General features: G+C 47.3%; 1 protein-coding gene across 4 annotated transcripts in view; it reads right to left on the bottom strand.

The window, feature by feature from the left end:
- LOC130111162 (A-kinase anchor protein 13) overlaps positions 1–18664 on the bottom strand; it is a 97595-nt gene that overhangs the window by 44539 nt on the left and 34392 nt on the right. For all 4 annotated transcript variants that reach the window (XM_056278223.1, XM_056278222.1, XM_056278221.1 and 1 more), the window contains 5 exons: positions 12331–12686; positions 6617–6794; positions 6051–6153; positions 3163–3205; positions 2884–2995 (listed from right to left, as the gene is read on the bottom strand). In XM_056278223.1, the coding sequence (XP_056134198.1) occupies positions 2884–2995; positions 3163–3205; positions 6051–6153; positions 6617–6794; positions 12331–12686 (792 nt within the window). The remainder of the gene's footprint in view (positions 1–2883; positions 2996–3162; positions 3206–6050; positions 6154–6616; positions 6795–12330; positions 12687–18664) is intronic.

The following is an 18664-nucleotide window of genomic DNA, read 5'->3' on the forward strand; positions in this document are numbered from 1 at the left end:
TTCCCCCCAATAACTACTGCTGGCCAACAGTCGACTACAATGTAACGTGTCTGCAAACTGAAAGCCAGATGAGCCATTTCTTACTGCAACACAAAAACTATTTTTCTCATAATACTTCTGTTTATTCAAAAACACTTGCCGATCTCAACTGACTGAATATCACTTGTGATAAAAGAAAAAACAAGACACGTTAAAAAGAAATGCATAAAAGCGGATGTTCTCTAAAGATGGAGGAGAATGATCCCGAAGAACCATGAATCACCCTCAATGACGTGTTGACCAATCCCCTCACTTAAATCTGACTGAGTGACTGCACACTTCATCAGCCTACCTCCTGCCAGCTCCTCCACCTCAGCGAGAGGCCGTGGCTCTCTATGAGTCGCCTGCACAACATGCCTGCCCTTGGTTGTCTTTCCGCCAGGCTGACGGGTCGAACTCCGCAACAGAGCCGAGCATCGAGAAAGCTGCAATGAGGAAGTGACTGGCTTGGCACAGGAGGTGCTACTTCTGCAATGACTCGTAGCTTTGGCACAGACTGGGTGATGAAACTGCACAAACTATAACCCCCCCTTCCTAAATATTTACTACCGAGACAGAAAATGCAATAATAAGTATTAAATTACTCTACAAAAAGATCAGTTGACAAAATTCAGACCAAAAAATAATTTTTGACATATTTAAGTGCTGCTCCTTTTGGCTTTTTTTTTTTGGCAAATTTTTTGACACTTTTTAGAGCTGGCCGTCAGAGCGGAACCAGACTGATGAATCTGTCATCTTAAAACCAAGTTACGACCGAGGTCAGAGACGAGGCAGCAAACCACAGTGCGCTTTATCTTCCTGCTCGACTTCTTTTACAGCGCTCGGCTTCCTGTGTGCTTCCGCGAGGGCCGCATACTCACCAAAAACAAATCTCGATTTCGAGTTCGCACCTCGTTTTGAAACCGAGCCAGTTTCCGCACACCTCAGACACATAATAATGATCATAATAATACAAAAATAAAGTTAAAAATAAGTAAAGAAATAAAGTCGTATTGTAATATATTGTAGTATAGTAAAATATCCATATCACAATATTGCATACTGTAATTATGGCACCACAATATTGACAAACTGAAGAGGCTGTGATATGGCCTATTTATCCATCACATGGAATAAGAGGCATAAATCACCGATCACCTTTGATGAATAAGGTGCAAGTATCACAGATGAGCTCTCTTTTTCACGGCATCCCCGTGTTACCTCCGGCTTGGTCGGATGTCCCTACAGACACAATTGGCCGTGTCTGCGGGTGGGAAGCCGGACGTGGGTATGTGTCCTGGATGCTGCACTAGCGTCTCCTCTGGTTGGTCAGGGCGCCTGTTCAGGGGGAGGGGGAACTGGGGGGAATAGCATGTTCCTCCCATGCGCTACGTCCCCCTGGTGAAACTTCTCACTGTCAGGTGAAAAGAAGTGGCTGGCAACTCCACATGTATTGGAGGAGGCATGTGGTAGTCTGCAGCCCTCCCTGGATCAGCACAGGGGGTGGACCAGAGATCAGGATGGCTTGGAAGAGTGGGGTAATTGGCCAAGTACAATTGGAGGAAAAAAAAGGGGGGGGGTCCCAGGGGGGTCCCACCCAAAAAAAACCAAAACAAGATACAACCACATATTTTGTCTGTCAAGTTTACAGACAAACTCTGAAAGTCATCCAACATAAATGTTTTCATAACAGTTTCGATTTCTTTTCTTCTTTTTTTTTTGCCTTCCTCAATAAGAGATCAGTTGTTGCACCATGACGGAAGAAAAAAAAATTGCATACAGAAAATTTAGACTTGGTGTGCAAAGGTCTTAAGTGTGATAAAATCCCTATCCCACTAAGATAAGTCAGTTGGCAGGGCTCTAACTCAAAAAGCTTCTCATACCTCTGTTTGGTAAATGACTTTTATTCTTATTGTAAACAGCAGTGAGTGTAGAGGGGAACGCAGAGATATTTGAAAAGTAGACTTGTGACCAGATTGTCTCAGCCTGGTACCAAATTTACTATGTGCCACTTATTTTCACCTGCTCTGCCCATTTTTCCAAATTTCTTGAGCAATTCAGAGGCCTGGTGATTCCCTCGTCAACAGCTCGATCCAGGCTGTAGAAACAACCAAGCCAATCGGCATCTTTGTGGGCAGGAATAAAGTTATCAAGCTGGTCCAGAGTCAGACAGACCACAGTAACAAAAAATGGCAACACCGTGGATGAAAAAGACACTGCAATTGAAGTGTGTATGTCTTGTGTCTCTTTTCCTTGTTTGTTTCTTGGTCCTTTTTTGGTGTCTTATGGTGCACTTGCCATGTCTTTAAAATGCCTAGTTTCTTCAGACCTGACAAATCTTAGGTAATATTTGGCAGAAATCCTAGAATTACCTGTTTATGCATTGGTTTTACTTTTAGAACGTTAGGCTATTAGGCTCAGGAGATTATCAAAATTATTACCACCCCCTTAGTCACTAGTGATTGGTAAAGGACCCCCCCCCCCAAAAAAAAAGAACTACATTGTAATCTTGATGCATGCTCAATAATCCATTTAAGAAAATCAAAGAAGGTTGAATCAGGTCATATGGATACAATGTTGTATCCAGATGACCTGATTCAACCTTCTTTGATACATTGTATCATTTTGAATTGCATCATTTTTCATCAAAAAATTGTATTAAATCATAAAACATCAAAACATCACACGTGGACATCAAAACATAAAAAAAGATGCATCATTTTTCATCAAAAATTGAATGATCTTATAGGTAAATTCTATGATGGACAGTATCATTTCCATGATAGAATCACATCACCGCCCCCCTGGCTGAGAACTAGCTCTACCTGAAGGCCGTATTAAACGGACAGTTGACTCGGTACTCACCCTCGTCTTCTTGTACATCTTGTTCTTGAGGTAGCTGAAGGTGCGGCTGACCTTGGTCCCAGACTTTCCCTCCGTGTCACTCCGCAGAGGCCCCGGTTCTTCCTCCGATATACTGGGATAAGCAAGCGCACATGCCCACATATACATAAACACATACGTGTGCGAACACACACACACACTTCTTGAGTGGTAGAGGGTTGCTTTTACAATGCCTACAGACAGTTATCTAACTCATTATCTAACTTACATTTCCTGCAAGACTATCCTTGTGGGACTGACCTGTATGCCAGAGAGCCAGAGGTGCTGGAAAATGACCTTGTACCTGGAATAAAACAGTAAGGAAAATCAGGAAAAAGACAGAGGCTCATATTCATTTCCTAAAGAAAAACTGTGAGAAAAAATTAATTTTAATATCTATTGATACAGAGGCAGATGTACATGCAAATACCTCTGCTGACATATACGGAGAAGCAGCCTACCGGTTGACTAATCCTGCTTGTCCTAAATCATCATATAAATGAGAGGCAGTGTGTGTAGTCTTTTGTGGATGTCCATGGAGGTCCACTTTTTTTCTTATTTTGGGGGGGAGGGTTTAACCCTTTTTCACGCCAATTGTACTTGGCCAATTACCTCACTCTTCCGAGCCGTCCCGGTCGCTGCTCCACCCCCTCTGCCGATCCGGGGAGGGCTGCAGACTACCACATGCCTCCTCCGATACATGTGGAGTCGCCAGCTGCTTCTTTTCACCTGACAGTGAAGAGTTTCACCAGGGGAAGTAGCACATGGGAGGATCACGCTATTTCCCCCCAGTTCCCTCTCTCCCCCAAACAGGCGCCCCGACCGACCAGAGGAGGCGCTGGTGCAGCGACCAGGACACGTACTCACATCTGGCTTCCCACCCGCAGACACGGCCAATTGTGTCTGTAGGGACGCCCGACCAAGCTGGAGGTAATACGGGGCTTCGAAGTGGCGATCCCTGTGTTGGTAGGCAACGGAATAGACCGCCACGCCACCCGGACACCGGAGGTCCACTAATATGTTATTTTGGTCAGTGCTGACCGTAGTAGATGTTGGTTTGCATACGTTACATCTGCACTATGAAATGGGCCTTGAGTGATTTAAGTATCTCCATTAAGTTAACGGAAATGATAAAAAAAAGTCTGATGGCTCTGCGTCTTAGACTTAAGGTTACCCAGGCCTCCACAGCCTTTTAAGTCCTTCAGGCGTTCTTGCTCTCACCCACACAGTGTGCTTTTTTTACTCCACTTCCTTTGTCCTGTTTTTATTGTTTGTGCAAATAAACTTAACTTGAAGAAAATAAACAAAGGTCAACAGCGGGGGCCGACATTTCATTCAAGATTCACATGGAATAATTAGCCAAAAACCCATTACCCTAGAGAAGAGCGGCGAGATGCTTTTGTATTCGCTCAAAGAGATAAGACAAAATAGCCCAAAATGGTAAATTGCTGCAGTCACACTGCAGGAAACCTGGGGAAACTCGTCATTGGTCCTTTATCTGCTGGGAAAGCTGGCTGCCACCGAGCGTTTAATGGAAGTTTCCCTTCTTAAGCCGCTCACATGCATAAATTACAGCCTGTCCTGTCTGATGCCGTCACGGCGCTGGTGCTGCAGCTGACGACAAACGACAACACATCTGCCACTGCAAAACAGCACATCCACTTGCCCTGTACTATTACTTGTGTTCAACCGTGTATCCAAACTTTATCCAAGACGATGGAGAGGTTTTTACGTAAAATCCACAGCAAAAAATTATGCCAGAATCTAAATTGGTGATAATGTGGCCAAGAGTGAAAAGGAAATTCAGCCCTTTCTACCACAATTTCTACCACACTTGATCGTTCTTGTTTAAAGTCTTGTGTTATATGGCCACCTATGTATGCAACACATTTATAACTAACGGTTGAGTTTCTAAATGAAGCCAGTTTTTAACTTGAAGTTTTACAAAGCACATTTTTTTCTCTTCATAAATAACTAAATGAATAGGCTGTTGTCATAAATATTTGGAGACTATTTTTTAATTTAAAAAAGAAAATTAAATCTAGTTATTTTTTCTTATGCTTGCTCAATAATCCAGATCAGAAAATCAAAGAAGGTTGATACCAAGATGAACTGATTCATCCTTCTTTGATTAAATCTAATTAAACATGCTTTTATAGCCACAGAATAATGCAGAAATTGATAATTCATAATCACAGAATTCTAAAAATCCACAACAAAATTTAATTTTTTTTTTACCAAATTCACTGGGGGTGGGGGGGTTGCCTAATGGCAATAGCGTTTTGTAACAGTGTATAAATACTAATAATGATAATAATACTAATATAATAATGATAATAATAATAATATAATTACATTTATATCTGAATGGCCGCTTTGCAAAGAACTTCATCCATGATGAAATAATTGCTCTTTATCATGTGAACTGGATCTTCTGCTAAAGGCACATAAGACGGTAGAACTGGAAAATTACAGGGTTGGTGATTTGAGCCCAGGTGAATGCTCAGCATCATGACCATGAGTCATGGCTGCTCGCAGAAGCAACACAGGGTGCTCACATCACGGGCCACTAGGGGGAAAGGTACTAGCCATGCTAGGATCACTGCTGGGTTCTACTCCAGCCAGCGTACGTGTACTTACTCAAATGATCATCGTCATCGCTAGATGAAGAGTCCCCATAAAGGAACTGGGATTTAGATTTGGTGAGGATGGGGGACAGGTTGAAAGAGAAGGAAATCCGCCTCTTACGTCGTAAGGGGTTCATCACTTGAGCAGCGGGCGGCAGGAAAGAACCAGAATTTGCACCAGTCACTCATCAAAATTAATAGACTCAACAAACCATTAAAAAAAGAAAGAGAGAAAACAATGCAAATTTTTTTCAGAGACAACGAGGTACATCTTTTCATCGTCAAATAAAATCCTTCTGATCTATCTGCAGTTCTACCAACCTATCTTTTATCTCTTCCTCTCAATACCGATCTTTCTATTCTCCTTTCTTTTTATCAGTATATCTGTGCATCCATCTTGTCCTCATCTGCCTACCTCCCAACAAACCCACGCATATTCACTACACACCTGCATGACATATCTAGCTACCCCATGAAGCTACGCATCTGTCCAGCGAGCCGGCCCCAGGTACAATTACTCACCATCGATGTCTCTCTGGCTGATGGCCAGCATGGAGACAGACTTGGTGAGTGGCAGGGTCATGGGGGGACAACTGTGCCGCAGCGGCCGATATCTCCTGGACTTCTGGAGCAAGACAGAACAGGTCAGGTCTTTTTTGTTCCCCCCAAAAGCGGTCATTGCAAAATGCCTTGCCCACAATGAATAAAAACAGAGTTAGCAAAACACGTCATCATCATCATCATCATCAATTCCAGAAAGGAATGGAAAAACTATTAAGTTGATAAGGAAATGCAAACAAATGAAGAGATATGGTGATTGCGCAATTGTTTTATGCTTATCTTATTTTAAATATGTGAATAAAGATAAGTTTCCTGAGAAAACTTGTGTTCATTAAATCTCGCTAATCCGGGATCAAACCAGTAGAGTTCCCCCTGAGGGTTAATCGTTTTTATGTTTCCATGACCTTTATCAAATGTTGTTCCACTTTTCACATGCACCAGGCGTAGGATTTCTCTACATGCCGGGAGGCCTGATGTGTGAGAACAGCTTAGTATCAACACACTTGATGACTCGCGTCCCAGCCAACCTTTTCATCTGCTGCACCACCTTCTCCGAACTCCTCCTGCTCCTCGGTTAAGGACACCAGGGAGCCTCTCTCCTCACTCTCCTGCCGGACCACATTCGCGGGCTCCCGGATGAAGGGCATCCTGGATGAAGGACTCCTCAGCCCCTCCCTGTCTCTGCTGAGGCCCTCCAGGCTGTAGCTGCACAACAGAGGAGAGAGACACAGTTTATTCCGGGGGGCTGATGGAGACAGACAGCGGCAGAAAAGTTCCAGGCACACCTGGAGACGGGAGTATGACCTCTGACCCGTCATTTGGGAGGGCTTCGTGGACGCGCTGCAAGCCGACAAATACAAAAAAACACACCTCCTCCTCTACTGCTGCTCCAATAAACCAGCAAACATCTACACACATATACACACGCACACATCCGTGGACATGCACACATCCCCTCAAACCCACTCTACACCTCATCACTCCGCTGCCGGTCTCACTACACGAGCCACCACAGACACACACTCACACTCACACGCACACGCACATATAGAGACAGCCAGTTCTGCACAGTGTTTAGCCAGCTGAGTTATCACTGGGCTCTGCACTCCAGGAGCAGATTTACAGCTCCGGCAGCAGTAAATGACTTCCAACAGCTACCAAAAGGCATCAGCACAGAGAGAAGCCACACTGTGATTTACAAACCCAATTACACTGACGCACTGCTGGAAATAACAGGCATTAAAAAATCCGATAGAATGATTATGAAGAAGAAAAGTATCGCCACATTTCAGCATGAAGTATGCTCTATGGCTGAAGCACTCCTGGGTCCTGGACAGACTAAGTGAATATGAAGCACCGGTTGTAAATCTCCTCTCCTCTCAACCCCTAGGGCCTGTATGGCATTCAACTATATATCGCTGCATCTGCCCAACTCTATGGCAGAAAAAAAAATGGCTAAACTTCACAGAAGTCGGCTAAATAATGACTCGGTCGTCATCGCTGACCAGCATGCAGTCAGCACTCACCTGCCCTCGGGGTTGTGAATACAGATGACTGAGTCTGTCATGTGAGGCCCAGGGAGGGAACCCTACCAGCAGATCCGTTGTGTACAGGAGCCGACTATTAAGTCACTGAGCTGAGGGCGTCTGGGTAGCGTAGCAGTCTATTCCGTTTCCTACCAACACGGGGGATTGCCGGTTCAAATCCCCGTCTTACCTCCGGCTTGGTCAAGCGTCCCTACAGACACAATTGGCCAAGCTGGATGTGCGAATGTGTCCTGGTCACTGCACTAGCGCCTCCTCTGGTCGGTCGGGGCGCCTGTTCGGGAGGGAGGGGGAAATGGGGGGGAATAGCGTGATCCTCCCTCGCGCTACGTCCCCCTGGTGAAACTCCTCACTGTCAGGTGAAAAGACGCGGCTGGCGACTCCACATGTATCGGAGGAGGCATGTGGTAGTCTGTAGCCCTCCCCGGATTGGCAGAGGGGGTGGAGCAGAGACCGGGACGGCTCGGAAGAGTGGGGTAATTGGCCTGGTACAATTGGGGAGAAAAGGGGGGGGGGGTCAATTGAAAAAATAAAGTTAGAGAGCTGAAAGCTGGCTATTGCTGGCAACTACCTGCTCTACACAGGTACAGACCTACCAGGTAAGGCACACACCAATGTGGACAGAGAATGTTGTGCATCACTGCTAACACACAAACGCACAAAGTCCCATACACAGCATGCAAATCAAGTAGTATTCAAATTATTGTGTTTCATTCAAAGTGGGAGGCAATGTCGTTGGCAAGGAAGAGAGAAAATCTCTCGCTGTTCGCTACCACCGACCTGTCTGCAGCTGCAGCCATTGCAGTAGCCCCCATTAATATTGTAGATAAATGGCTAAGAAGGTGATCCATCCATCAGTCGACCTGGGTAAAGCCCCTATGTTGGCAAGCATCAGCCATACTAAACGCCTTTCAGCTCCCCGGAGTGCTGCTCTATAACTTACACTGTAATCTGACCTCCTTGATGGAAGCTAGGGAAGAAGAATTTCCCTCAGGGGATGAATAAAGCATCATATTGATAGAACTAAAAAAATATAGATTTTTTGCAACTCACAGAACTGTCTTTGACCTCCTGCCACAAACAAGAAACGCCGAGCCTCTCAGGAGTACAAAGCCTCTCTTTATGCAGCGATATTCCTGACAATCCCACCGTCTACTGCCGTACTTCTGTCTGTTGTTGAGACAACAGAGGACTTCAAGGACGATTTTCAGGGGAGGAGGTTCACACCATCCACTCCTCCATCTCTGCAGTTCCAGCTAGTTTCATCATCTACAGCAGCAACATGGCCGTGCTTGAGGCAATGGCTGATACTCTGATGGCTCCTGCTGTCCTCTTGTAGCAGGGTCAAGTATTGCACAATGTTCCTCAAACTCACTGGTAATAATGACCAGGTCTTCCACGGTGGCACTCCTGAACTTGCTGTCTCGGCCCTCTATTGTACAGTCTGTTTACACATGACTGTGTTGCCAAATATGACAACAACGGCCTCATCAACTTCGCAGATGACACCACCGTGACTGGACTGATAAGCTACAGTGATGAGAGGGCCTATAGGAGGGCAGGGGACGATTTAACCATATGGTGCCATAACAACAACCTCTCTCTAAGTGTCAGTAAGACACAAGACATCATTGTTGACCTTAGAATGATCAGAGAACATCGCATTCCTACTTCCATCATGATTCATCTGTTGAAATTGTGGACAATGTTGGATTTCTTGGTCTACACATGACAGAGACCCTCACATGGTCTCTCAACCACCAACTGCATCCTGAAGAAGGCCCAGCAGAGACCGTATTTCCTGAGGCGTCTCAAGACTTTTGGTATGAGACCCAAAACTCCTTTGAACTTTTATCGCAGCACCATGGAGAGTGTGTTGACCGGCTGTATCAGTCTGGTTTGACAACCGGACTGCTCAGGACTGCAGACTGCTTCGAAGGACTGTGAAGACAGCAGCGAAAATCACTGGCATGGAACTACCACATCTTCACAATAGTTACACAACTCGCTGCAAAAGCAAAGCCCAAAACATCATGAAGGACACAAGCCACTCCGCTCATGTCCTGTCCTCGCTCCTTCCGCCTAAGATACGCTACCGGAGCATCAAATCACACACCACCCCTCTCAGTAGTAGTTTCTTCCCACAGGCAGTCAGGTGGCTGACCTGCTGACGCACCCACATGCACCCTACACTGTTGTGTGACCATGTACTGTATATTGTGTATATAATTACACAACGTACGAATTTATTGTGTACATAGTCTATGTAGGCCGGCAGTGTTGTCTTTTTTTTTGGGGGGGGGGTGTCCTTGTGTGGGATGTGTGTCCTTGTGTCCCTTGTGTTAAGGCAGAGAGAGCCAGAGCACATTTTATTGTATTCTGATACATATGACAGCAGAGTTGAACTTGAACTTGTTGGTCTTGCACAGATTAAAAACTTGAAACTCATCTCATCTCATCTCAGCTTCAGCCGCTTTTCCAGGAGATGGAAACGTGAAACTATGAAAGTTAAATATAACATTACAATCATGACCATACGAGACGTGGCTATTTGTTCTAACGCTTCTATCACCTGTGTATACTTCTACCACATCCTCTTTTTAACTGTACGCTGCTCATCTGGTCATACCGACAAGCTTGCAGAAACCCCAGAAACACAAATGTTCAAGGGACAGCAAGACAGCGACCCGGCGGCGGCATCAGTCGCTGGGGGCGTTCTATCACCACGCTATCCATCCAGAGTTTATTATGGATTGGTGAAGGAAAATACCTCAGTTATGTGTACTGAGCGCTACACAAGACCATCAAACACAGATAGAGGAGGAGTTAAGGCCACCCGCTCAGCTGCCGCCACTCCAACATGGCGGCGCGTCTTCGTAAGCATCACTAACCAGGCTGTGAAAACCCCATGACCTCTAATGTGGAAGTCAGACCATCCTAGAGAAGCTATAGTGTTTATGAGCTGACATAGGTGGATTAAATGAGCATTTTTAGTGTGTGTCCACGTCCGTGTGTGTGTGTTTCTGTGTGCACCAGTTTGTGTGTTTGCTCATGTTGTTTTCTAATGAAGCCTACTTGCATGGCTGGTTGTGTGCTGCAGGCTCCCCCCCACGCCGAGCAAACGGCAACACAGCTGCTCACAGCGGGAGAAGGAAACGCTGAGCGGAGCCCACTGGGAGAGAACATCAGTACGCTTCACCCCAAATCTACTGACTTCTCCAGACAAACACCACCCTGACTGACGCCACGGGCTGATGTGTAGTCCTGGGAAAAAAAAACGACTGCTCCAAATATCACATCTGAGAGTGACTCATCATCTCCATGGAAAAACTAAATTATGTTCCACTGAGGCTCGCTGCAGACGATGTACACAGGCAGCCGGGAAGAGCGCCAAGGTTGCGCCACCTCTGGTTCCCCAGAAAAGCTACCTGCTCCCCCACCAGCACCGCATTCTGTACAGCACCTGCTTTACGTCGCAACACCTGTGAGCATTTTGACAAAAATACCGCGTCATACCCCTGACACATCGGTGCAGACTACCACACGCCTCCTCCTGATACATGTGGAGTCGCCGGCGGCTTCTTTTCACCTGACAGCGAGGGGTTAGCAGCGAATTCGGGGGGGGGGGGGCAGCTCGAGAACTGCCGCAGCCGGGACGCGAACCCGGGTCTCCCGCACCACGGGCGACTACGTTAACCCGTCGACTAAAGGGTCCGACCCGTTAGCCAGCGAGCCTAGTTATCTTTGGTCGTTACACTGCGCCCCCCCTCACTCCCACTCCTCCGGGAAGCGCGTCCCCGCGTTCCAGCACACCAGCTCCCTCGTGCTTCTGATGGCCTCACGGTCTCACCATCCCACTTCTGACACCAATGGAGCACCTGGGAGGATTACGCCACCCCCCCCCAAAAAAAAAACAGGCGACCTGACCAACCAGAGGAGGCGCTAGTGCAGCGACCAGGACACATACCCACATCTAGCTTCCCACCCGCAGACACGGCCAATAGTGTTTGTAGGGATGCCCAACCGAGCCGGGGGTAACATGGGGATTCGAACCGGCGAGCCCCGTGTTGGTAGGCAACTGAATAGACTGCCACGCCACCCGGACGCCCCGTGCTATGTGAGTTTTAAGAGGTTTTTTTTGTGCCTGTACCATGTGTCAGCAGGTACTAGCTGATATTTTCATTATATACTATGCACCAATGTCACAAGAAATACTCCTTTGACTGTACTTCTGAAGTCATACCACGTTTAATTTGGTATTCATAAACCCTGCTCAGCACTCCCCTCCCAAGCCTCCTCCACTCAGCCGAGCCCCTCGCTATGCAGCCCTACAGCTCTGTTGCATCCGTGCTTTCTACTGTATTTTACTTGAAATTTAACAGTGTAAACTGAATTAAATACCCATGAATCCTACATATAGTATACCCCGCGGCAGTGTGTCCACCAACTCTTTGCGGCACTGGCTCCTTTAAAGCCTCCATCTCAACAGAAAGGAGGTGCTGTTGCGTGTCCTCACATTCCCCGGAGTGCTGCGGTTTGACTGGATTTTAAACAGTCACTTAGCAGCAGCAGCCACAGCCGGCAACCCGACCCCGCGCCAAAGCACCTGTTAATCACCGCTAGGAGAAAAAAATAAGAGGTGGAGACAGGTGTTTGCTTTGCTGTACCTCCTCCTCATCCCCACTAGACGACCTCACCTCCTCTGGTTCATTTCTGCGCGTCCCCCGCTGTTCTTCCCCGGACCCCAGCTGTGGCGCCGGAGCGGCGACACAGAGCGGATGCTGGATCGGAGGAGAGCCGAGCGCCTGGGCACCTCCGTCAGTCTGTCTTTCGCCTCCTCTTCCGTCTCCCCTCCGACACTCGGTGCCGCAGTGGCCGCTCCCCCGGGCCTGTTAACCTCCTCTGGGCTCCAGCTGCTCCCTAGGGCCTGCCCCCTCTCCAGGCAGCTCTCCGGACTGGAGCTGGACAGACCCACGCTGGCCGTGTCATCCGTGGAAGAGCAGGAGATGGACACCTCACTGGTGCTGTCTCCTCCCGTCACAGGGTCATCACCCTACAAGCACGCACACACACACACACACACACAAATCAAGAAAACCATGAGCACTAGAGCCATCGCCAGTCTATCAAGCTTAGTGTTTCTTAGGTAACTGCCAATTTTTTTCTCCCCGACTGTATCCGGCCAATCACCTCTCTCTTCCGAGCCGTCCCGGTCTCTGCTCCGCCCCCTCTGCCATTCCGGGGAGGGCTGCAGACTACCACATGCCTCCTCCAATGCATGTGGAGTCCCCAGCCGCTTCTTTTCACCTGACAGTGAGGAGTGTCGCCAGGGGGACGTACACAGGCACCCCGACTGACCAGAGGAGGCGCTAGTGCAGCAACCAGGAGACATACCCCCGCATCTGGCTTCCCACCTGCAGACATGGCCAAGTGTGTCTGTAGGCACACCCAACCAAGCCGGAGGTAACATGGGGATTCGAACCGGCGGGCCCTGAGTTGGTAGGCAACGGAATAGACCGCCACGCTAGCCGGACACCCCCCAGAAATAGAAACTCTGCTATGCCTTGTGCTATAGAGTCTTCATATGAGTGGAGCTCGACTGGTGGGACACGACACCCTGAGCGTAACGGGCTGTTAGTTCTCACTGATGTAAGAAACCGTAACCAGGGGCAACAACTTCCAGTGTACTTTGTTTACCCTGTTCTCAAACCTGCTATGCTCGACAGTACCCTGTAGTCCTTTTTACTCGTTAAAATGACAGATGGTGACCATATGAATGAAGAATGGACGAACAGAAGTCGGTCCGGAGGACAGCAGAGAGGCTCCTCTGGCCCCTTTTTTAAGCATCTGTGCTTCATAAAGTCTGTTGTTTACGCCACGTTAATCAAAACCACTTCACAGGAGCACACGTACAGCGGACGCCTCCTGGGTATGGACGGCCCCTGTGGAAATGCTAATCTCGGGTTTGTTAGTGTCACAACCTATTTACCGAGCCAAACAGGAAATGGAATTTACAACTACATTATAGTTATTGCCATGAACTGCCCATTGAAGTGTAAAAGGAAATGAACCTTTAACAAAGTTTAACTAAGGCCCGTTCACATGTGCCTCTTTGGGCTGCACAATAGAATTGTATCCGGCTAATTACCCCACGCTTCCGATTCATATTGGTCGCTTCTCCGCCCCCCCTGCCAATCCAGGGAGTGCTGCAGACTACCACATGCCTCCTCCCATACATGTGGAGTCACCAACCGCTTCTTTTCACCTGACGGTGAGGAGTTCCGCCAGGTGGACGTAGCGCGTGGGAGGATCACGCTATTCCCTCCTGTTCCCCCTCTCCCCGAACAGGCACCCCGACCGACCAGAGGAGGTGCTATTGCAGCGACCGGGACACATACCCACATCTGGCTTCCCACCCGCAGACACGGCCAATTTTTTCTGTAGGGATGCCCGACCAAGTTGGAGGCAACACGGGGACAACAGAAGTTACATGGAGTACCTCATGTTCTGTGTCTGCATTATATATATATATATATATATATAAAATCCAGTGAGTCAAGTAATTCTTTATGAGACAGTACAAGCCTGTTTCATGCCTTAAGCATTCATCAGCTGTCAATAAAACTTTAATTTAAAATTTTAATTTAATTTAATTTTAATTTTATTGACAGCTGATGATTGCTTATGGCATGAAACAGGCTTGTACTGTCTCATAAAGAATTTACTTGACTCATATATATATATATATATATATAAAAGACTGAGAACAGTTGCATGTTTGAACAAGTAAGAGGACTTGCTTCTGAATTTCCAGCACTGTCAGTAAGTTAGTGAGAGCTGATGTGATCTGAATGTAAATCTTCCATTTGAAATATCACAAGTGTAAACGGGCTCTCCAGTGTCGATCTGTGATGTCATCAAATATGGAGGCGATACGACGAAGTTTCGCTTTGTCTGCCAAGCGAGGCTGGACACAACGTGTGTTTTCGCCTCTTCTCTGGCAGCGAATGCAGCAAAAAAAAAAGAGTCTGCCAGTGCACTTAAGAGTTTTGTCTCAGCATCCGTCCAAGCTGAACCGTGATCTGCTACCCCTCCGTTTTTATGAAGGGGGGAGGAAAGGTTCATGGAGTGTTTCAGAGTTAATCACTGTGCATCAGCTACCAGTTTTATACTCCCATTCCCATGAATGTGCTCACAGCCAAGCTCATTTATAAAGAAACCGGAGTCAACTCCGACAGTCCCTCCCTGTTTTGAGTAGGACTCATTACTACCAGTTGCTGCTGCAGTTCAGAACTGATTGAACGTGAACCTGACAAGTTCTTGAAATAAACAGCAGTGAACTTGACTTAAACACTAAAAGGGGAACTGCAGTCAGCTCTATTGTGAAAGGGGCCAAAGTGAGCGACACGGGAAATGAGGAACACCTAGCCCCGCCAGGGCTCTAACATTTAAATTTTCTCATTCAGCAGATGCTTCTCTCCCAAGAACCGTACAAGGGACTCAGTTGTAAGCAGATATGTTCATGTGTCAACCCACACACATCTTAGAGCACTGATTATAATCACCAGAGCCAAGGGTGATGATGATGATGAAGGGTGCATGCCATATTAAGTGCAAGCAACAGGTAGCTGGACAATGCCATAGCTCAGTATTACAGTCGTTTTGATTTTGTTATACTTTATTGATCCCCGTAGGAAATTACACTCTGCATTTAACCCATCCTAGCTGTGTAGCTAGGAGCAGGGGGCAGCTGCCGTGCAGCACCTGGGGACCAACTCCAGTTCGTCTTGCCATGCCTTGCTCAGGGGCACAGACAGGAGTACTAACCCTAACATGCATGTCTTTTTGATGGCGGGGGAAACCGGAGCACCCGGAGAAAACCCAATGCAGACACGTGGGAGAACATGCAAACTCCACACAGAGGATGACCTGGGATGACCCCCAAGGTTGGACAACCCCGGGGTTTGAACCCAGGACCTCGTTGCTGTGAGGCGACAGCGCTAACCACAGGGCCACTGTGCCGCCCTCATGCTTCAGGCTGTCATGCTTCAAGATCATCTATGAGTTAAGATAGGTCTGGGAAAATAATCTTTTTATTGGCCTTTCTTGAATGAAATAAGTCACCTTAATAGAAGACAGGAGTCTATTCTGACATTTCAGTGCCAGGTGAGACAAGAGTCTGGACATAGAGCTTGGCCCCCTTGAGGTGGGCATAGACTATTACTTAAAACCCATTTTATCCATTTTCCCAGCTATACATTTTTAGAAGAAAACAAGTCCTTCAAGTGACAGCAGGTGAAAGAGCACATGGGAGACTAGGATCACTGACCCAACATTGACAAACTATAACAGACTCTCCCACCCTAATTGGAATATATTTCCATACATGCAACCTTCTCATACAAAACAGGAAGGGTAAACAGGCTGGAAGAGCTACATAAAACCACCGGAATGTGCTATAATAAAGACCAAACGGCATGACTTCCAGATAATGAGCCAAAGCCATTTCATAGCAATTCTGACATTAAAGTACACACCAATAAATTATGATGACCTCGTGAAAATGAACAGTTCTCCGGAAAAGAAAAAAAATGCGGTTTAAATTATTTACAGTATTTTATCATTTTTTAACCATGTCGCAATCACCAACTATGTGGATTGTCCAAGGCCTTCACCATGTTGGGACTAGACTGCCCTGTAGTGATTTAATGCCGGATGCATAATTGTACTGTGATATATTATTGGAAGTCATGAACTGTGGAAGGGCCGGAAGTCCCTGCACCAGGTGCACAAATACTTTGCTGCTACCGTATTTCCCGGACTACAGGTCAAACCGGAGTATAAGTTATACTCAGCAAAACAGCGTATTGTTGGGAGGAAAAATACACATATATACGTCGCTTTGGTGTATAAGTCGCATTTATATGGCGGTACCATAGAAACTGAACGAGTAGAACTGACATTCCCATTCAAATCAACATAGACACTGCATGATTTCACACTAGTGCGTGCTGGTATGAACATGTGTTCAGCGAATACAAAACACCCTCCAACAACATTTGCAAACAGTTCACTGCATTGGTTTTAGTTTGCATGTTGTGGGACTTCAGGATGAGAATATAAACATGCTGCAGTATAAAGCACACAGACAAGAGAAAGCCACTTTATTTTATCATTGTATTCTTACAACGAATGTGTTCTCTGCATTTAACTCATCCTATTGTATAGCAGCATTGAGCAGCTGCAGCGCCCGGGGACAAACTCCAGGTCTTCTTTCCATTGCCTTGCTCAGGGGCACAGACAGGAGTATTAACCCTAACATGCATGTCTTTTTGATGGTGGGAGGAAACCGGAGCACCTGGAGGAAACCCACGCAGACACGGGGAGAACATGCCAACTCCAAACAGCAAGGACCTGGCGCCTGGGTGGTGTACTGGTCTATTCTGTTGCCTACCAACACGGAGATCTCTGGTTCGAATCCCCGTGCTGCCTCCAGCTTGGTCAGGCATCCCTACAGACACAACTGGCCGTGTCTGCGGGTGGGAAGCCGCATGTGGGTATGTGTCCTGGTCACTACACTAGTGCCTCCTCTGGTCAGTCGGGGGGGGGGGGGCGAGATAGCGTGATCCTCCCACACGCTATGTCCCCCTGGTGAAACTCCTCACTGTCAGGTGAAAAGAAGCAGCTGGCGACTCCACATGTATCGGAGGAGGCATATGGTAGTCTGCAGCCCTTCCCGGATCGGTAGAGGGGGAGGAGCAGCGACCGGGGCGGCTCGGAAGAGTGGGGCAATTGGCCAAGTACAATTGGGGAGAAAAACGAAAGGACCTGGGACGGCCTGGGGTTCGAACCCAGGACCTTCCTGCCGTGAGGCGACAGCACTAACCACTGGGCCACCGTGCCGCCCCCTAAAATGACACAAATGACTTTTTAGAAATATTGTTTGTGTAAATTCTGATTCACTCACTGAAAAACGATGACTATTTGCAAATACAATAACCAAAATCCAGTTGGAAAACAGGAAAAAAAACTCACACATGGGTTATATGACCCTAACCCCCACGCATTGATATGCACACACAAACACACACACACACACACACACACACACACTGAAGGGAGCACTGGGAAGTCATTTTACAGCTCATTTGGAGGTGTGAGGTTTCACTGGGCCCATTGTGCAGGCCAGCTGCAGTGTGTGAGAGCAGGCTAGTGCAGCCAAGTCACACACTCCCAGAGCCGCTTGTATTTAAGAGCTGGGAATGAAAGCACCACATTATACTGTGGAACAAGCAAGGAAGAGAGAGAAAGAGAGGGAGAGGGGGAGAGACAGAATGAGTGATAGAGTAGGTGCAGCGAGAAAGAGAAAGAAAATACGCGTGTACCTTCAGAGGGGTGAGCGCCTATGATGTGCAGTGTGTGTGTGCTTGTAGGTGTGTGTGCGCATGTGGAACAAATCTCAGAATTCACTTGTGTGAATGCAGGTAGGGGACCGTGTCGGTGGGTGGACATGTGCTGGTAAGAGCTGGCTGAGCCTGACAGGAAGACCGGAACAGTCCAGTTCTATAGGCGAGATACGGACTTCTACATTTTCAGTTTAACGGTATGTCTTGAGTTAGGGGTTCGACGCCTCGTTTCCGGGTACCCTGACAGGTACATGAGCATTAAGAAATACACTGACAAAGATAAACCCAAGATGGCCTGTGCCCGCTACGACCCCCTGCAGCCCCATTTACGCCACCGCAAAATGTCTGATTTATAGCATCTTTCAAACTGGGTTTGAAACAATACCATGTAATCCCAGGTAGCTCATACCCGTTTTACTGCACTTCCTGCACCGTTTGCAGCAGACGGGGCATTGGTTCGCGTTGCTTGGAACAAATGTTTAAGTATTAACACAACAGGAAGAGGAAGATGCAAGATTTTTGCCTCTACCGATCAGCAGCGTGCTTCAAAAGACCTTTCAAACAGCGGCATCGTGACAGCAGCAGCAACAGCTTACGTTCCCAAGCGGCTGTGGAGCGCTGCTAG

This window comes from Lampris incognitus, chromosome 4 (genome assembly GCF_029633865.1).
Source record: "Lampris incognitus isolate fLamInc1 chromosome 4, fLamInc1.hap2, whole genome shotgun sequence".
NCBI classification, from domain to species: domain Eukaryota; kingdom Metazoa; phylum Chordata; class Actinopteri; order Lampriformes; family Lampridae; genus Lampris; species Lampris incognitus.